The sequence below is a fragment of the Papaver somniferum genome, chromosome 3, assembly GCF_003573695.1.
Source record: "Papaver somniferum cultivar HN1 chromosome 3, ASM357369v1, whole genome shotgun sequence".
Lineage (NCBI taxonomy): Eukaryota > Viridiplantae > Streptophyta > Magnoliopsida > Ranunculales > Papaveraceae > Papaver > Papaver somniferum.
The window spans coordinates 180,053,971-180,075,362 of NC_039360.1; the positions used below are offsets into that span (position 1 = coordinate 180,053,971).

At 37.6% G+C, this 21,392-nt stretch overlaps 2 protein-coding genes across 3 annotated transcripts; both read left to right on the forward strand.

The window, feature by feature from the left end:
* The first annotated feature begins 15,802 nt into the window (after nucleotides 1-15,802).
* On the forward strand, nucleotides 15,803-16,432 carry LOC113360390. The gene has a single exon (XM_026603901.1). The coding sequence runs from the start codon at nucleotides 15,803-15,805 to the stop codon at nucleotides 16,430-16,432; it is 630 nt and encodes a 209-aa protein (XP_026459686.1).
* Nucleotides 16,433-16,900: 468 nt separating this feature from the next.
* On the forward strand, nucleotides 16,901-20,608 carry LOC113358180 (importin subunit alpha-2-like). 2 transcript variants are annotated; one of them, XM_026601711.1, is made up of 11 exons: nucleotides 16,901-16,962; nucleotides 17,055-17,313; nucleotides 17,413-17,509; nucleotides 17,595-17,686; nucleotides 17,786-17,917; nucleotides 18,121-18,306; nucleotides 18,391-18,554; nucleotides 18,661-18,739; nucleotides 19,128-19,256; nucleotides 19,633-19,760; nucleotides 19,849-20,608. In XM_026601711.1, the coding sequence occupies exons 2-11, from the start codon at nucleotides 17,095-17,097 to the stop codon at nucleotides 20,225-20,227; spliced, it is 1,605 nt and encodes a 534-aa protein (XP_026457496.1). In that variant the 5' UTR covers nucleotides 16,901-16,962; nucleotides 17,055-17,094; the 3' UTR covers nucleotides 20,228-20,608. The 2 variants fall into 2 exon arrangements, with proteins under 2 accessions (XP_026457496.1, XP_026457495.1); XM_026601710.1 differs by having other exon boundaries at nucleotides 16,902-16,962; nucleotides 17,080-17,313.
* Nucleotides 20,609-21,392: the final 784 nt, after the last annotated feature.

Genomic DNA, 21,392 nt, shown 5'->3' on the forward strand with positions numbered 1-21,392 from the left:
AACTTCTTCTTGAATGCCTTGTCCTCATACTCTAACCTCTCAAAAGCTGGCTGATACTTCTCAGCTGAGTCTAACATAGTAAATGTCGAATTCCAACGGGTGTCTACATCTAGGACCAAACCCTTCTTGCATTCAATCTTCTCGTAAGTGACACAGTCCATAAATTTTTTCAATCTTGCAGGAGAACTCATACAATACTTCACTACTGCCCTTATTCTCTTAATTGAGATGTCATACTCCTTCATTCCATGCTTTACAACAAGGGCAAGGACGTGAGCAGCGCATCTCACTTGTAAGAAACCCTTCACTAAATCTGAATTCTTTCTGAGTACTTGGTTTTGCAGATATGTTATAGCTACATCGTTGGCAAAAACGTTATCTAAAGTTATAGTAAACACATTTTCGATCTCCCAATCTAACAAGCATGTTCCTATCATCCTACCAATAGTCTCACCGCTATGACCTATAATTTGGATGAAACTAATGATCTTCTTGTGCAACTTCCAGCTAGCATCTATCCAATGTGCTGTAATAACCATATATCCCAACTTCTGAAGTGAGCTCCATGTGTCAGTGGTGAGGCAAACTCTGACTTTATTAACCTTGAAATAATTCTTCAATCTCACTTTCTCGTACTCAAACAGTTCCATAACATCTCTCCGTACAGTGATACGAGATGGTATCTTGAATCTACTCTCAAGTACCTTGCAAAATTCTCGGAAACCTTCCCCCTCAACTATTCTAAAAGGCTGCTCATCCACTATGATGAATATAATCAATGCTTTTCTACACGAATCCTGACAAAAAGTTACAACAACTAACTTTTCATCTTCTCCCAGCCTAGCAGGTTCAAAAGAAAGAGTCGACTGACCAGAATCCTTAGGAATAAGATTCAGACACTTTCTTAAATGGTTATTCAAGGAGCCGGTCCCATGTGTAGAAGAGTCAGCTTTCATTTTCTGTTTACATTTCTTGCAAGTTACCATTATCGAAGGAGGAGGGTCCAGATCAACGTGATCCCAAACCCATGAAGTTTTCTTCCGCTTCTTAGAAGCTGGTGCAGTGACAGTGATGGTACCAGCATCGGAAACATTGGCAGCTGGTGCAGATGGAGCTTCACCAGCAGTTGGTACTTTTGCAACTGAACTAACTTCAGTAGAGGCGTTAGAAGATCTTGGAGGAGGATGTAGTGGTGGCAACAATGCATTTGAGTTAACGGAAGCCTGAATATAAACAAGGCAGAAATTCAAATCAGATAACATGTAAAAAAAGCATATCAAAGTGCATTCAAAGAAGATGATACACTTTATATGCAAAAAAACATATACAGATACTAATTATTTTCGAGTTGGATGGATGATAGATGATACACTTTATATGCACAAAGAAGTATTCTGTAATTAAGGAGTAGATAAATTCACTGGATGTCCTCTCAGCTAGAGCTAAAAGAACGAATTGACACAGTGGTACCAATCACTTGAACGAATTAGTAAAAGAAGACTGCAAATTTTAGAATCCTATTTTTCTAATTCTCGAGGAAAAATATCTTACTGGTGTTGATCCTGATTCCTCCATAGTTGAATCAAAGAAATCAACTTAATCCTGCAAAAAAACAAAACATGCAAAATCAAATCATTTTAGTAAACCCTAGATTAAATATAAATCATGTAAATCAAGTAACCCAAGTTACATAAATGATAAATATGATACCTCTTAAAAGAAATTAGATGTTCACTTGTTTATTTCGTCTGAAGAATGAAGATGATACCTTCTACTAGTGAACCCTAGATAACACTGACAGGTTACAATTACAAACTCATATGAACAGATTTCGCCTGAAAAGAAGGAGGAGGAGAAGGAGAAGAAGAAGAAGAATGAGGGGAGGGGATGATTAGATTCTACTAGAGTTTAGAGAATCGCAACCATGACATCTCAACTTTCTGTTCTATGAACTGAAGAGTGAAGAAGGAGGCGAAGATGTGAAGTGAAAATTAGGTCGACGAATGTATACTTGGGTTATAACTTAAGAAATATGAAGGGTGTGGATTGAATCTATCTGATATTAATCAACGGTCTATATTTATCGGTTTTCCAATGGTTTTTGGTTCGGTTTTCAGGCCAAACCAAAACCAAACCAATACTGTCGGTTTTTCAAAATTTTTTACCAAACCAATCCAAATCTAAATGGTTTGGTTCGGTTTCTTGCTTATTGGTCTGGTTCGGTCGGTTTCCAACGGTTAACCGACACCATGTTCAGCCCTAGTTGCTACGCAAATAATTTCTTTCCCGAAGGGCTACACCTCCTCAACGTTTGCACTATATAACGGGACATGGAGCGCTCGAGAACACGTCTCTCGATCCCTGGAGGAACTAGGAGAGCATGAACAAAACGAAATGATCCCAATTTACAGAGCCTTTCTCTGCGACTCCAGACTCTCTCAAAACTTCATGAAGCAGCCAAACGATCAGCGACTACTACACCTGCTTTGCTGAGCAAAGTCTACAAGGTTGAGGAACCTCGGAGCAGCCGATGCCTGATCAACAAACAATACAATGTCCAACCTTCCATGAACGTTATTGCTCAAGCAAAAGGAAAGATCCTTCTCAAACATGAGACATCCAACACCTCATCCTACAAAAGCATCAAGAAAGGATAATCAATCTCACACAAACCTCGATCCGGCATTAACGAACGGGAAGATGATCAGACATACTCAAACTTATCATGAAGCAGTGATCGAGTTACTAGAAGTATGGGTTCAAGATGGTGCAATCAAATCGCTGCTCATCATAGAAATCCAACTGAAGAAAAATGAAGAAACCCAGGTACTGTCACCTTCATAGATTCATCAATTCATCCAACAAGTAACTGCAATATTTTGAAGCAAATTTTCAAAGAGAAGGTTGATCCAAAATAGCTTCAACGAGGGACTGAAGAAGTACAAAAGAGTCATCTCCCAATCAGAAGCTTTACACTCTCTCTGAACAACCTATCAAAGAGGCGGTTTAATCCTGGTCAAACGTGAATTGCTCTATCTGTCGAAGGCACGAAGGAGAGACATGTTCACAACACTGAACACATCATGTCAAGAAGTCCATTCCGAAAATACTTCTTGTGCCTCCATCCACGGACCAAGAGGTGTACGAATGGGGAACTCTTACCACAATCAATCTCAGAAGAAACGAATTGGGAAGAATGTTGATCGATGATGCTGACACCGCCATCAACAACATTCCACTGAAAACCATCGGATCCACATGCATCAATCGACAAGAAGATACTCATGCTCCATCTCAATCAGAGACCTTGAAAGAGCGCTTGGAAATACTTATGGCTACATCATTCTCAAAGTGAACATAAGTTCAACCTGGACAGAAACCAAGTTTCACATAATCAGAAAGATCCAGGATATGACACGTCCTTCAGAAGAGCGTGGATCCACGCTGAAAAGATGGGTACTTACAAAGCGCCTTTGGTTACATATCTCTCCAACAAAGAAAGTTCTGATCCAGAAGATTTGATGGACACTCTAGCATCAGAGTACTTGGAGGAATTTCGAACTTTGACGATATTGAAGCAAGAACCTGCAAAAGATGCATATACATTCATCAAGAGGTTCCACACTCAGGCAAGTCTCATTCCTCCTGTGTCCACGTCATTTATTTCCTCACATGCTATGTAGCATGGGGACTTAATTTTGCTAGCAACTCTGCAAGACGTTATGAATGGTAACTTCACCTCATTAGTATTTTACCAAGTGGTTGAATCTGACATTTCTCTGAATCGATCACTGAGATGTTCATTGCTGAGATGATGTCCAAACATGGCAAAGAACACTTTGGGAGTTTCTACATAGCCTTGCAGGTTCGTCCATGTGTGCCACAAAATTAGAAAGCTCTGACGTCTGCACAACTGTTGAATCCCACTGTTACAACGAAAGGAATGATGAATCAACAGAAGATAGTCGGACCCAGACGATCAAACCTAAGACATACTCAAGGGGTATGAAGCTTCAACGCCCAAGCATCTAAGAAGCCTTCAAAATTTTACTCCCAATCAAAGAGTACACCTTCGATAATGGCTCCTCTGGCTTCAACACAAATATCTTGACACTGATTCAACACCAGCACGATCGGCACTACATTCGATAAGTCTTCATTATATCATTATAAGACTTCTGAAGCAGATGCAACATCATTCATGCATGAATGTCACCAACTCCTCCAATATACAATGGACAACTTGAGGTGATTCATGAAGCCTCATCAACGGGATTTCTCTATATCACAAGCCCCGCATGATTGAGAAACTTTCTCTCTTCACCAATCACATCCAGTATGAAGACTGCTGATGCTATCTACTACAACAATGTCGACTCACTGACAAAGCCAGTTCGTGGTAAAGTTATGCTTTCAGGAGCATTCATGTTGAACTCTCAGTACACCTTCATCTTACGGATGCTCAAATCATCAACTAGTTCGTAAATGTAAAAGGCTCACTGGATGAAGGAGCAAGGATTATATCTATAATCATGGTTCTAGCCTTGTCGGTTTTTGGAGAAACTTCAACCGCGGTATCAACATTAACAATAGTCTCTAGAGGAACACCATCCATGATCTCAGCATCGACAAGGATCTCTGGAGCATAATCATTCATGGTCTCAGCACCAACAACGGTCTCAGGAGAAACATCCTCAGGGCTTCATCAACTAATCATTCTCCAAAGTGTTACACATGAATCAGACTTCTCTAAGAACCAATGATTCATATCAAGATGTGCATACCTGATAACATGCTCACATGAAAGTCTTCCCAAAGCTGGCACGTCTTGTGGGCATAACCCGAAGTCTTCCACAAGATGTTCTCATCACCTCTACAATTGAGATACAACACACTCCAGGCCATGGGTTTGCAAAAACGTACCAATGGGTGAGGAATGAGAAAATTCTTCCTTGACAAAAGATGTTTGTCTATGTCTCTTGTACAACATACCAAAAGGGCGTATCAATCGGACATACGAGCTGAAAGATACAACCTTTACCGTCAGGTCTACGAAATCTGAAAGATTTGTACGGGATTACAAATTACAAATGTGCACGCTTCATTGGATGACCTATACAACTCCAAATTGAGTGATTCTTTTCCATGGGATAATTCAGTCTCTTAACTTCAAAAGTTTGGGTCTAGCATCGAATTCCGACGTCGTATGAGGTTTCTACAGCTTCCAGAGCATACAACGTGCAACCAGAGATTCGTGGACGGGAATCATAACTTCCACGGTCGATCGGTGTCCACCAGGTCTTTTCGCTAACTCCTTCATCAAGGTACCTCCAATTTTGACCACCTAGGTCTTTACATCAATTTTTCTACCAGGGTCCTCTATCTAGGTATTGACAGAAGAAAGGAAACCGAAAGAGAGAGATTTAACAAAATACTGGGGACTGACGGTCCACTGATCATGACGATCAGCTTCACAGTCCAAGACTCGTGGCACCAGACTCTCATGTGCTAATCATTCATCATAAAGGTAATTCTACCACCGGGACATGAAACCATGGTCATTACATCATCCCCTCTCGAGAGAAACCTCGGCTATAGTCCCGTGACCAGGGTTTCAGAAGTGATATTTCTACGACTGACAGAAGCAAGATGGTACTGCAAGCACCATGCTCATATATAAATCAAGGGGTCCTGATCCCAAACGAATCAATGACATTAAAATCCTTCATCAACCGTTCAAGACACAAGTGAATGGTCTAAAGACGCAACAAGAGTGTTTTACAACATGACGTCTGAGATAATTTTACACTGTCCTGTACAAACTGACGATCTGGGAGCAATTGGTGAAGAATCTAGGCATGGGTCATATACTATTCTCTTCGTATGGATGTCCTCTACAACGTCTCAAACTTTCATGATAATCCTATGAACGAGCAAAGAGATGTGGCTAAAACATGGAGCAACATGCCATCTGAAAAAGTTCTGAAGGTCTCCTAGAAGTTCACTATTTCGCCTTTTTCAGGCCCTAAACATGCTCAAACTTCAAAGATCTTCTTTGCTAAAGCTTGAAATTTCCTGGGCTTGAAGATACATATGCAAACCGCGAAAATCCGACTTCGGACGAAGATTCTACAGCGTTTCTAGTAAAATCTGAAGTCTGAAATTTTCCGGTGACGTATTTCGGCAAAGTTATCCATAAATTCACATGGATTTTCATTCATTCATTCACGAATCAGAGATATCATACTTATTTGAAGAAATTACAGGAGATATACTTACTAAGGGAGTCTTTAAATCATTTGAAGGCTCGACGATGCCAGAATCTCCGTTGACAACATCGTTATCTCCATTCGGTTCGGGATTTCGGGAATTCTCCATATTCCCATCTCCCAAAGAAGAGTGCGCTTCATCAACATGATTCTTATATACAATGATTTCTTCCTGGATTCATCAACAAAAATTATTATTATTTTATTCAAGGAGATGTCGCGATCACCTGCATGAAAGAGATATTTACATCGACTTCTTCATCAGTACTGGATTCCTGAATTGTTCGCCTGGGAACAAGTTGAAGACCGTCAATCGATGGATAAAAGGTATGAAAAGAAATAACAAAACCTTGGTCTCGTGACCCTAATTGCACGGGCAGGAAAAAGTCATGACACAAGGAGAGCTAACAATTCACCAAAGAAACGGCTGGGGACTGCACGTCATTTGCTAACATCCTGTAGTCCTTACTTCTGGGTGCTCCGCCCCGAAGACTTTCTTCCATTTCCGAGGAGTCTACATTGATCCGAAACCTCACTACATGATCATCCTGTGGTATAGTTGATGAAATAACCAGGAGTACAACTCAGTATGAAGGATCTCTCACCATCAGTCAGAGGTCCCAGAAGTACCATTTCTTGAAGTTACACCCGCGGAGATATCATCCCTGGAAACATCGTCTTTGAAAGTGTCATCATGGGAGTCAGTAATTCTTGCAAAGTGGCTGTGACAGATGCATAACATTCAACGCATCATTTATACAAAGCGCGGGATTCAACCAAGCAATGAATCATGGAATAAAGATGCTCACATCAGCGTCTGCAAAAATGGTAAATCTCAACTCTTACCTGTTTACGATTCCACTAACAATACATGAGTTAATACTTCAAATCTTGGTCGTTCCTTCAAACCTACTACGACGAGCAAAATTCTGACATGATTTTCACAAAACCGTGAACAACCTACGTAAATTTTACAATGTGAACATTCACTGGTTTCTCAAAATCTTGACAAACGTCCATTCTACGATTGTGAAAACTCACATATAGACATTCTTTCACCATGTATGGTTGTATAATTTCAACAATTGTTCAAAATCAAAACATTGATTTTATAAAATATATTTTAACGTGAAACTCACGTGAATTTGAAAAATATATATATTTTGCTCCTTCAGGCGAGCATCCACCTTTGAAACGAGAGTTTATTCCACTTTGTGAGATCTCACATATTTTAAAAATAAAATTTTGTTTTTCGTGAAAGCTCATAGACAAAATTTTTATCATTAGACTCAGGTCTATTTTGTTGTTTCTTAAACTAACGAACGAACGAGCGTATGAGCTAAAACAGATTCCTTTCTTAGGCACGACCCGCGAATCCTAAACGACCAAGGAATCGTCGTCCAAACCAGCGGTTCAACACCAATTCATGGTCATCAAGTGATGCTCTAATCATGACATTGAAGCCTTCATCAAGTCGTGGTTTGCTCATGCTCTCTAAATCCGGTAACGTCTCAACTTACGACTAAGTTCAATTACTGGTATTATTATTTATGGCCGGAAAATCACCATTTAATGCTGACTGAGGAACACAGCTTTCCTCAGTAAGCAGGGGACTTAATGTAGATGGTGTATTTTTGACAAGGGATAAAATCATAAACTCATAATTATACGAAGCTCTGATCCAGCAATCAGACGTGAGTATTGAGACACGGGTCTCTCATCGAATTCTCAACGGAGATTAATTTCTCTCGGAGTACATGTAGATATGTAGTCTCACGACTGGACAACGACATATCTCATGAACACTGAACAATTTCAGTGATTATTACTATATAGTATCACGAGATGGACGGCTCCTAGACAGCTTGATCTGCTAGTATAGAGCGATAACGTCTTCAGGAACAAACAACAAGTTTACCCTGACTATACAAAGGATATGACTTATCGACAAGCTCATATCGGGATAATAAATGCTCCTAGATAGCTTGCTCTGCTAGTATAGAGCCACAAAGTTAATTATTCCTAATTAAGATTAATTCTGCCGTGACTTCAACTACTGAATTCCCAGAATAATCTATTATTGCTCCTATTCCATGGTCGAATCCACGACTGGTCCCATGGAATGGCAATAACAATTGCTCCTATTCCATGGTCGAATTCACGACCGGTCCCATGGAATGGCAATAAACAATTGTTTTGATTCTATGATCGAATCCACAGCTTGATCTCATAAAATAACAATAACTATATTATCTCATTACTCCGATTTCATGATCGAATCCACAACTGGTCTCATAAATGGTAATAGATAAACCTTAATTACTCTGATTCTATGGTCGAATCTACGATCCCATGGAATGGTAATGCTCACTTTATTATTCTGAATTCGTAGTCGAATCCTCAGCTGATCCTATGAATTAATAATAAACATCTTATTACTCAGTTTTGTGAATTATTCTCCACTGAATTCCACAATTAGTAATAAATAATCAACAACCGGGAGTTTGAGCTACCTCTAAGTAAGCCCCGATTCGAATGATGAAGGTGTATTCAACGATGATACACTAACAGTCACCGCACGAACGAGTATTTCAAAAATACAACAAAACGATGAACCTATGCAAAATAGAGAAGAAAATAGTAAATAATTAAAAATATTGACCAGGGTGCTGGGAGCACGGACACACGACCGACCGACCGACCGTGTCGTTGTCAATCCCACGCCAGTTTTATATTTTTAATGCATTTTTATTATTTTCCATGATTTGATGAAAATCCTCTCATTTTATCAAATCTCCTTCGTCTCGAGGAAACTCCTCGGTTTCATGGTACTTCCATAAATCCATAAAAAATAATATAAATTAAGGAAAGGAGTGTGGGGCGTGACCATTGGCCAACCGGCCATGCCTTGGTCCCAACCGGCCCCACACCCACGGTTCCTTATTATTTTATTATTATTATTATTATTTCTCTAATTTCATGAAAAAACTCCTTGATTTCATGGTATTTTTGCACAAATCATCAAATAATAATAAAATAATATTAATTATGAAAAACTTGTGGGACCGGGCCTTGGCCGGCCGGCCATTCCCTAGCTGGTCCCACACGCCCCTTTGTTTTATTATTTTATTATTAGTATTCCTTGAATTCATCAAATTCCTTGATTTTATGGTATTTCTCTCAAATTAGGAAAAATTCCCTCAAATCATCAAAAATACCTAAACAATATTAAAAAATTATGAAAACTCGTGGGACCGGGCCCAAGCCGGACGGTCATGCCTTCCACGGTCCCACACGCCCTTGTTTTTATTATTTTAATATTTTTTGCTTCCTTGAACTCATGAAAACTCCTTCAATTCATGGAAACTCCCTAAAATTCATCAAATTTCTCAAAATTCATGAATTTTTTCATAAAATCATCAAAATATTATAAAATTAAGGAAAAGGCACCACGGGACCGTGGTCACGACCGGACGACCATGCCTTGACCACGGCGGTCCCACGCCTCCTCATTCCTTATTTTATAATTATTTTTCATCATCTCATGGTGTTTTTCTCAGTTTCGTCGAAACCCTAATTTTGACATATTTTCTCGAATGGATGCTCAATTGCACGCCAGAAAATATCAAAATTCTCAGGACTGAGACGCGGACGCCTTGGGGACACGAGCACGCTATCTTGACCGACCAATATTGGCTCTTTGGCTCACGGAAGTCGGTCCCGTCAATTTTCACAAGTTTTGACCTAATTTGCACAATTGCTCGTATTAGGTCCAAAACTCTCCCAAACACTTTGGATTTTCATGAAGTGATCGTCAGGCGGTCACGGGACAACCCAGGTCCGGTTTCATGACTCCATGGTTGGTCCCTCGCCTCGTTATAATTAATTAGGTTTTCTCACCTAAGGCTCAGACGAGCATATTTGAATAAATGATTAAGCCAGCATTTAATCATTCTTCCACCAACAAATCGTCAACTCTTCAGGAGTTCTTCGTATTTGCTCACGTGAGCATATGGACACTACATGGTTGATCCACGGTCCCATGTAATCGCTCCCTCCTCCGTCCCATGGTTGAAATTCTGACGAACCATGAATTGATCATCAATTGATCAAATTAGGGTTTCTGAATCCAAGGATCATCATTCCAGATTCTAACCTTAATAGTTTTATGACGACCTCATGGTCATTAATTTTATTAATTATGCTCGGTTCAATGACCAGTATTCTAATTAATATTTTTGGTACGCTGCCAATAATCCATCAGACGAGCAACACATGCTCAGACGACCAAATATTCAACAATTCATCACATGAGAAACACTTGCTCAGATGATAAATATTTGTTCAAACCAAGGAATATTGGTTCAACAATCAATATTCAACGATCCATCGAATGAGAAATACTTGCTCACTTCATCGTAAGAACTATACCTCTGTCTCATGACATGTTCAATTCACGAGTTTCAGAACATCATGTTCAACTCAACGACTACGTGGACTCATCGTCCCATCAAACCACGAAGTCATCAATTGACTAACAAACCGCGAGACGTCAATCGTGTCACTTGGGGGGATATCACTTAGGGTTTTGGTATGGAGGTCTACGCCACGTGTGTTCAAACACACGATGGAATATGAGCAAATCGTGCAATCATTTGAAGGAATTCACGAGGTAGTGGGTGGAAAATCGACCAAGTATCCACACGTTGAGCAACTGGTTTCAAACACGATCTCCACTTCCCTACTCCTTGATTCCATCAACTGTCACACTTCATGGGGTCATGGTGTCTAAAATTCCAGCAATATAAATAAGTCTCTGAATCATGCTTGAAGGATCGACATCATCAGTATCATCAATCTCACGTCTCATCGACAACACAAGATCATCAACTCATCAATTGAGCAACTACTCTCAGTTGAGCAATTTCAATCATTTAGAGCTTATCATATTCAGAATTCACACATCTACAATCTTTGATTACCATTGATTCCACACATTTCCCAGCTTCCCTCCTACAGATCAACCTATCCTCTCTTGTGACCGAATTTACTCTGGAACGGTCATTGTCTTGATTTAGGCCGGAGTACTACAAATTGATCTCTCGAATCTAAAGCACCCCCTTTGCAGCGGTGCATCTGTGTGAGGTTTAACATTTCGCTTTGTTCGAGGAGTCTCCTCCGTACGGTCGTCTCCTCAATTCCTTAAAAACCAGCAAATCGTTTTTCCCCATCTACAACCATGCTGTAATGGTATTTCGTTAACTTGACCTACGGTTGATGTAAAAAAAAAGGTCCCTTTAATCGTCAATTCCAAGAGAGTTTTATGTTTTGTTTCAAGCCATATACATAATAAAATTATCCATATGCATCATTAAAAATCCAGCAACCAAATTATTTAATTAACCAATACTCCCTCCGTTTCACAAAGACAGTCCCTTTGACTTTCTCAAAATATTAAGGAGACCATATTATTGTACTTGACTGCCCTTAGTTACTTACCTATTTTATTTTAATAAAAATGCTAGCAATAAAGACAATCCAAAACTGTTGTGAGAATTATAAATACGAAATATAAAAGAATTTTTTTAAAGATATCGAATTTATGAAGTATAAACTTTATAAGGAATTTAATTTTTAGAGTTAAATATATATTTCCTTAAAAGGAATGAAGGATATATTTGTTTCCTCAATTATACTAATTTTTGTAAGATTTTAGATTGGGTCACGTTAAAAATAAATTTATGATTATAAAGAATTCAAGGGTATATTAGAGAGTTCATTGAAAAGTATGACTATAAACAGAAGCTGGACACAATTTTGAAAATGACGAAAAAGGAATAGAGGACGGTCTTTCAGAAACAGAGGGTGTACAATTTAGATTCTCTTTGCCAATAAATGTACTCCAGTCATTAATTAGTGGACAATCCTTGCGGTTAAATTAACAATCACGAGTATTCAAACAGAGTCTTTGTGGGATGTTAGTTCATTGCTTGATTACAACTTCTTTGACGGGAAGCATTTCATCCTATTTTGTACTATCTAGAATTGGAAAACTATTTTATGTTATATCGTGTGTTCTTTTAATGTCTCTAATATCATATATTAGTATTTGAGTGTGATTTTTCATTTAAGTATAAGGAGTTGGTGCCTGGGTTGGGTTGACCGCTTGATTCTTAACACAAGTATATGATTTCTGAAGAAAGATATATCAATGTATTTTCTTGATTACATCATCTTCGACGGGAAACACTTTATATTCTTTTCACTATTTTATATTAATATCGATTTTGAGTATCACTAATATCATATATCCATACAACTATACAGTGAGTGTGATTTTTCATTTAACTATAGAGACTTGGATCCTGGAAGAGAACTTGAGTTGGCTGGTCGCTTGATTCCTAACCCAAGTATATGATTCTTAAAAATATAGATCGGTGAATTTCCTTGATTACATCATCTTCGACGGGAAGCAATTCATATATATGCTTTGCAACATTTAGAGTTGAAAATCTATTTTATATTAACACTAAATGTAATTCTGACCAGTAGGAGTCATAAATAGGAAAAGAAAAAAAAATGATGAGAATTCATAGCCAATATAATTCAGATTCCATTTTCCAATAAAAAAACTCCAAATATTATTAATAGGCGATCCTTACGGTTAAAGCAACAATCACGGGTATTCAAACGGAGCCATAGTTGGATATTAGTGCGTTTTCTTGATTACAACTTCTTTGACTGGAAGCACTTCATTTGTTTTGCACTATTTAGAATTTTCAAGCTATTTTTGTGTTGTATATCGTGTGTTCTTTTAATGTCTCTAATATCAGGTATTGATACAACCATATAGTGAGTGCGATTTTTCACTTAACTATACGGACTTGGAGCCTGGAAGAGAACTAGAGTTGGCTGCTTGATTCCTAACGCAAGCTTATGATTCTTAAGAAAGATATATCAGTGCATTTTCTTGATTACTTCTTTGACGGGAAGCACTCTACATGCTTTGCGATATTTAAGGTTAGCAATTTATTTTATATTAAGATCGTGTTATTTTTAGTGTCTCTAATGTCAGATATCAGTACAACTGTAAAATATGTGTGATTTTTCATTCAACTACAAGAAGTTGGAGCCGGGAAAAACAATTGAGTTACCCGCTTGATTTTTTACGAAAGTATACGATTTCTGAAGAAAAATATATATGTGTGTTTCCTTAATTACATTTTCTTTGACGGGAAGCACTGCATATGCTTTCCATTATTTAGAGATGGAAATCTATTTTATATTAATATCATGATTTTTTAATGTCTCTAACATCACATATCGATGCCTATATAATGACTAATGACATTTCCTTGATTACTTCTTTGACGGGAAGCACTTTGTATGCTTTGAACTATTTAGGGTTGACAATATGTTTTATATTAATACCGTGTTATTTTTAGTCTCTTTAATGTCAGATATCAACACAACTACATAATATGTGTGATTTTTCATTCAACTACAAGAACTACAAGAAGTTGGAGCCTAGAAAAACAGTTCAGTTAGCCGCTTTATTTTTAACGCAAGTATATGATTTCTGAAGAAAAATATATATGCATGTTTCCTTAATTACATTTTCTTTGACGAGAAGCACTTCATATGCTTTGCCCTATTTAGAGTTGACAATGTATTTTATATTAATATCATGATTTTTTAGTGTCTCTAACTTCAAATATTGATGCCTATATAATGGCTAATGAGTGTTATTTTTCATTTAACTATAAGAAGTTGGATCCTGGAAGAGCAGTTGAGTTGGTCCCTTAATTCTTAACACAAATATATGATTTTCGAAGAAAGATATATCAATGCATTTCCTTGATAACATTTTCTTTGACGGGAAGCAATTCTTATGTTGTGCACCATTTAGAGTTTTCAATCTATTTTATATTAATATCGTGTTTTTTTAGTGTCTCCAATATCAGATATTGATACAACTGTATTGAAAGTATGATGTTTCAGTTAACTATCAATAGTACTGACACATGTAATGTAATGAACTACTGATTGATTTCAAAGGTCAGTATAATTTTTCAAAAATATTTTATTTAAGAGGATTTCTTAATCTCCAACCCTTTAAACAATATGTAATTGGTGAATAATTTGGTTTTGATTGTTAATCTACTAAATGATTGCTTCAAAAAAAATGATACTTGGTGTTTTCATGGTACACTACAGTTGTTAATTGAGATCCCTTCTTGGACGGGTGCGGGGATTCGCCCAACTGAGGATCGACTCGATCGTACCCGGTTCGAAGCACGGGTTAAATGCTAAAAAAAAATAATTATGTATTTATAGCTTAAAATATTTTAGTTTATTTGTAAAATTGATTATTATTTTACTATATTGCATGAAATTAGTTTTCAAAACCATGTTTGATCTTCAAATCATAATAATATTATATATTTGATTATTATAAAATTTTAACTATTAATTGTCAATCTATTGGATAGTAATTCTATAAGCTTATTAGAACTCTTATTAGATGGATGCGGGGCGAAGCCCCGCCTCAGTGAACATGAACTGACGATGTAAGAAATTCCAGCAGTCCCGGTGTGCAGCACGGTTTGAATCTAGTTTCTATAACTAGGGTTTAGATCAACGCCACGTATTTTCGGAAATGGCAGTGGCAAAATGGAAGGGGTATTTGAAGGCATTACAGGACTTCCAGTCAATCTCACCAAAAGTTCTGTAATAAGCATTGGAGCTAATAATAGCATCCAAGATGTGGCTGATATCCTCAACTGCAAGATTGAAGAATTGCCTCTCAAATATTTGGGTATTCCAGTTGGAGCAACAAGCAGGAACTTTTCAATTTGGGATGTGGTAATTGAAAAATTTCATACGAAATTAGCTCCCTGGAAAAGAAGATACTTCTCAAAAGCCGGAAGAATATTACTCATCAAGACAACTCTTTCCAGTTTACCAATTTACTTCATGTCTCTGTTTCCAATGCCAATCAAAGTGGAAAATAAATTAAACCAAATTATGATCTCTTTCCTTTGGGGTTCTACAACAGAAAAGAAGAAAATCAGATGGGTTGCGTGGAATAGAGATTGCAGTTCAAAGAAGGCTGGAGGTCTTGGTATCAGAAATCTTAGACAAACCAACAAAGCTCTCATTGCTAAATGGACTTGGAGATTTTCTAAAGAGAAAAACCAGTTGTGGAGAAAGATCATTCAGATAAAGAGACAAGGAATTCCTTCGGCACTTTTTGTGAAAGACTCTAATCTTCCACAAGGAAGAGGCATTTGGAATGGCATACAACAACAAAAAATAGTAATTGAAGATATGTGTACTCTGGAAATAAGAAGTGGCAAAGATATATATATTTCTGGTGGGATAAATGGAAGGATAATCAAGTATTAAAAAGTAGATTCCCAAACATTTTCAAAATCTCGACCCAGAAGAATGCTACATTGCAAGAATTAGTGGCCAATAACACTTGGGATATCAAGCTAAGAAGAAATCTCAACCAATCATAACTGCTGGAAATGCTTCAACTATTTGAATGGTTAGGATCTCCTCCTTCACTAAATGATCAGGAAGATGAATTAAAGTGCAACATTGCAGGTGGATTCTCTACTAAAAGCTGCTACAACTGGTTAATAGATCAACAACAGCAACAACAACCACTCATTCCTCCTCCTCCTCCATATCTATGCATCTGGGTTAAATTTGTGCCACCTAAAAATCAGACTTTTATGTGGTTGGCTGCTCAAAATGCAATACCAACAACTGATAATCTGGTCAGAAGAGGAGTTCCAATTCAGAACATGATGTGCTCTCTCTGCAACTCCCAAGCTGAAACAGTTAATCACCTACTGCTTCACTGCAGTTATACACATAAGATTTGGAATTATTTCATAGGAGGATATAATGTGAGATGGGCTAATGGAGGATCATTGGAAGCTCAGCTACAAGCCTGGAAATTCAGAAGAGGAAGAAATAGAGGAAGGAAAATTTGGCCTTTACTCATCTTTGCCATTATCAGGTCCATTTGGGAAGAAAGAAATCGCAGGGTGATGGCCAACAAATCTCCCAGATCAGAAGGAGTTATAATCAATGAGATTAAGAAACTTATTTTTCACTGGGGCAAAGCAGAGAAATGGTTTTGGGGTTAATCTTTTAGAGACCTTGTTACACACTGAAAAGTACTAATTGATAGAATATAAGCTAATGTAATCAAAATGGGGACCTTCCGTCTTATTACATTTTCTTTTTTATACGATATTAACCTTACACTTCAAAAAAAAAATGGCAGGGGTATGTGCAGCAGCTTCCGCCTTTGATGATTCGCTTAGGTGATGGGTGTTTTCCTCGGCAGGTCAAAATCAAGTTAACTTGTAAGCACATCGTTGACCTCCAATACTTCACCATCTGCCACATCAGATTTCCTACACAATCCACCGTCGATTAAGTCAACTATTTTTCCGAATAGGTCAGACAAATTTCCTACTGATTGGTTTCTTACCGTTTGATTTCAAATTTCTTGTCAAATATCGTAATAAAATTTAGATCAAGGTCCAATCTAGTAATTTAGCATGAATGGAAAGTGTTTAAAACTGCTTATAAAATGATCTCTAATGTATCAATCACTCAACAAAACCCAAACCCTCTTCCGCCCACACTTCTTCTTCGTCTTCTCTAACTGGTAAGTCTACTTCTGGAATTAGGGTTTTCAATTCAGTCCCGATTTCAATTCTGTCGATTCTGATCTTGATTGTTTTGAGTTTGATTTTCTAGGGTTTTGTTTGTGTGATTTATTTAGTAAAAGCCAGCAAAGATGTCTCTTAGGCCAAACGCGAGGACGGAGGTCCGAAGGAATCGATACAAAGTAGCAGTAGATGCAGATGAAGGAAGAAGAAGAAGAGAAGATAATATGGTTGAGATCCGTAAGAATAAACGAGAGGAATCTTTACAAAAGAAGAGAAGAGAAGGTATGCAAGCTCAACAATTTCCAACTTCTGCTATTCAAGGTGCCGGCACTGGTGTTGAAAAGAAGGTAATAATATCGTAATCCGTAATTTTGATTTGATTGCGTTGTTTTGAGTAGTTGATTTTAGCGAGTTTGAAGCCTGATTTAGGGCTTCTGTTATTGTAGCTTGAAAGTCTGCCTTCGATGATTGCGGGAGTATGGTCAGATGAAAGAGAGTCACAGCTTGAGGCGACTACACAGTTTCGGAAACTACTATCAATTGGTATTGATTTTTGATATGACTGTTTTCCCTCTTTCTATGAGTTTTCCCCTTTATGTTGAAATTTGATGAATTTGTTTGTCAATAGAACGAAGTCCTCCGATCGAGGAAGTTATTCAATCGGGTGTTGTTCCTAAATTTGTGGAATTTCTAATGAGAGAAGATTACCCACAGCTACAGGTAAGGAATTTTTTTTTGTTAGTATTTTTTTTTGTTTGTTTAAGAATTGTTTTTGTTGGTTGTATTAGGGTTGAATACTGATTTATGATATTTGATTAGTTTGAGGCAGCTTGGGCTCTCACAAACGTTGCTTCAGGAACTTCAGATAACACTAGGGTTGTAATTGAGAGTGGGGCAGTTCCTATTTTTGTCAAACTTCTTGGATCTCCAAGTGACGATGTTCGCGAACAGGTTTATGTTTTACCCTGTCTGTGAATTATTTGTATCTTTACATAGTTTCCAATCGGTTCTTTCAGGTTTGATGCAAACTTTGTAGCTATGGTTAGAATGTATTGTGAATTGCTGTTGTATATATAGTATATATATATATACATATATTATATTATCGGATAAGTAAGCTAGGATGTTAATGATTTTTGTTCTTGACTTAACAGGCTGTCTGGGCACTTGGGAATGTTGCTGGTGATTCCCCCAAATGCCGAGATCTTGTTCTTGGACAAGGGGCTTTGATTCCATTGCTTCAACAGTTGAATGAGCATGCCAAACTTTCTATGCTTAGGAATGCCACATGGACTTTATCAAACTTCTGCAGGGGCAAGCCTCAGCCTCCTTTTGAACAGGTTGGATTGAGTTGGAGGATTCTTTTGTAATGGATGTAAGTCATATGCTGTTTGTTTAATGTTTCTCATCTACTCTTTGTGCAGACAAGACCTGCTCTACCAGCACTCGAGCGTCTCATTCATTCAACGGATGAGGAAGTCCTGACAGATGCTTGTTGGGCCTTATCATATTTGTCTGATGGTACAAATGACAAAATCCAGGCTGTTATCGAAGCTAATGTCTGTCCACGTCTTGTGGAGCTTCTAATGTTAGTAATAATTTTATTTGCGATGCGATTTCTGTCGGGCCTTTTTATTATCTATGGATCTGCATTCAGAAGTTGACAGTGTCTGTACTTCTTTTATTCCCCTCAGGCATCCTTCCCCGTCAGTGCTCATTCCTGCCCTTCGCACGGTTGGAAATATTGTTACTGGTGATGATATGCAGACACAGGTATAGAATAATTAGAATTTGATGTCTTGATGTTTTAATCTTAATTGACCCGTCTCTTCCTTAACCCAGTTGTTCTTGGGGTTTAAACAAATGTTTTTTTTGTTGTTGTTTCTATAAGTTGTATGGGGTCTTCCAGTCATATGAACTCTATTTAACTATTATAGTGAATTGAACTTGGAGAAAATAATTGTTGTTGCTTTTTGTTGGATATAAATCTTATGTAGCTTTACATAGTATTTGCATATAAAAAATAAAGTAGTTGACAATCATCCAGCAATAGGGGTTTGTAGCTGGTAGAAGTATATGCACGACTCCTCGTAATGTTTCTTAATGGTTGTGTAAGATGTTCATCTATTACCTAATGTGTTGTTGCATCCTTCTTTTGCAGATCATTATCAACCATCAATCACTTCCTTGCCTTCTGAACTTGCTTACGAACAATCACAAGAAAAGCATCAAGAAGGAAGCTTGCTGGACCATTTCAAACATTACAGCAGGGAACAAGGATCAGATACAGGTATTGCATGGATTCACTTTGGCGTGTTCATCCTTGCTTCAAATAATCTATATGCTGCTTGTTTAAATCATTTTTTTCTCCTCGACACAACCTTGTTTGAATCGTTGATCTTTGTCTATGTTTGATAATTAGGAAGATTCATATTCAACTTGTTTGAATCGTTGATCTTTTGTCTGCGCAAGATACTTGGAAAGATTTATATTTAACTGTGCCTAACTTTCTCAATTATACAGGCTGTTTTGAAGGATTCATTTAACATCTTCATTCTTGCTTCAAATCTATATTTAGGACTTCTTTAGGACTTCATATCTTTGATTTTTGGTTTTGCGAGTTTGTTTGAAGGTTTCACACTAAACTATGTCCAACTTTTATACAGGCTGTCGTTGCAGCTGAAATCATAGGCCCTCTGATACATCTGCTTCAAACTGCTGAGTTTGATATAAAGAAAGAGGCTGCATGGGCTATCTCAAATGCTACTTCTGGTGGTACCCATGAACAAATCAAGTATGATGTTATCCTTTCTGGAAACGCTTTTGCTCCTTGCTATTGTGCATTCCGATTAATGTGGGGGAATTGTTTTATTTGAATTTAGGTATCTGGTGGGCCAGGGTTGCATCAGACCGCTATGTGATCTCCTCGTTTGTCCTGACCCAAGAATTGTTACAGTTTGTTTAGAAGGTTTAGAGAATATCTTAAAGGTTGGGGAAGCTGAGAAGAACTTGGGTACTACTGGTGGTGTAAATGTGTATGCACAGTTAATTGATGAATCTGAAGGGTTAGAGAAGATTGAAAATCTGCAGAGTCATGACAACACAGAGATTTATGAGAAGGCAGTGAAGATTCTTGAGACTTACTGGATGGAAGAGGATGATGAGCCATTGCCCCCTGGTGACGCAGCAGCTGCTGCTGGCCCATCTGGGTTCCAGTTTGGGGGGAGTGAGCTTCCGGCTGGTGGATTCAACTTCAGCTGAAGGTAACACGTCCACTAAAATGTGTTTCGTCTTCATTACGAAGTGTGTTTTTCTCTTGCATATTTCAAGCAGAATGTCATTATCAGCAAGCCTCTTATCACAATATCTGTGATAAAAGTAATTTATCTGGATTATTTTTAGGTAATTTAAACAGAAGTTGTTTTGTAGGCTTCCCCATCAGATAAACTAGGTATTGAGTCATTCATTTTCATGCAGGGAGTTCCTTGAGCCCTTCTACAGAGAGAGAGAATTTGTTTATTTTGTTTTTGTCGAGGTCCAATATTACCATGTCAAACTTATTTGTTGAAAGAAAACAAACATAAAAGAGTATGATTTTTATTTGCTGTTTATCAAAACATTCTTGATGCATTCACCGGTGAACCCTTTTCCGGGGTGTGGTTTAATCTTGGCTCTGAATGACCTTATACTCATTGGTAGGATTTCTTATTAGAATGTTCATTGTTTCGAAAACTAAATTATTCATTTGTGGGGTATCTGTGACATGATATGCCACCACCCAAGAGTTGGTCATTTTGTACTAGAGCAAATAAAGCAGAGAAGCCTTGTGTATTTCATCTCAATTTTCTTTGTGGAAACATCCCTGAGTATATATCTGAAGAGGGAAGACTTCTCACACTTTTTAGCCCCCCATTTCTTAAATTTCTTAGTCCACCCAAATTTGTAATTTTTGTTAGCCCCCTTTAGAGCCCAAACTTGGCTCTGGATTGTTAAGTCAGAGCAAGATTTCAGCCATTGAACGTGGATTGTTAAGTCAGAGCAAGAGCAAGATCTCAGCCATCTCGACGTTTCTAAACCAAAATCTTGGTTTATCAGTTGCGTTATCATCTGTCTACATCTACAATTTGTTCATGGTATATAGGCATTTCATATCCTCATGCTACATAGTTGGTTATTAGGTTTAGTTAACCTTGCTAAATTGGGGCTATGCCACTTAATTGGGGCCTATAACTACATGATAAAATAGGGTCATTAGGAAGTAATTTGTAGAAACCCCTTATCCACTATTTATGTTAATGCCTAATATGCCCTTATTAAATTAGTGATGATTAATTAAATCAATTAGTTAAATTAATTAGTGTTTGAGTTTGATTATAGTGTTAGGACTAGAGTAGAAATTCATTTCCTCTTTTAAGGTTTGAAGGGA

Excerpts from the sequence above, each read along its gene's own strand:
- LOC113360390 (XM_026603901.1), top strand. The coding sequence starts at position 15,803 with ATGCTTCAACTATTTGAATGGTTAGGATCTCCTCCTTCACTAAATGAT.
- LOC113358180 (XM_026601711.1), top strand. The coding sequence starts at position 17,095 with ATGTCTCTTAGGCCAAACGCGAGGACGGAGGTCCGAAGGAATCGATAC. Across the intron at positions 17,314-17,412 it reads GCACTGGTGTTGAAAAGAAG|CTTGAAAGTCTGCCTTCGAT; the intron begins GTAATAATATCG and ends CTGTTATTGTAG. Across the intron at positions 17,918-18,120 it reads GTGACGATGTTCGCGAACAG|GCTGTCTGGGCACTTGGGAA; the intron begins GTTTATGTTTTA and ends TTGACTTAACAG.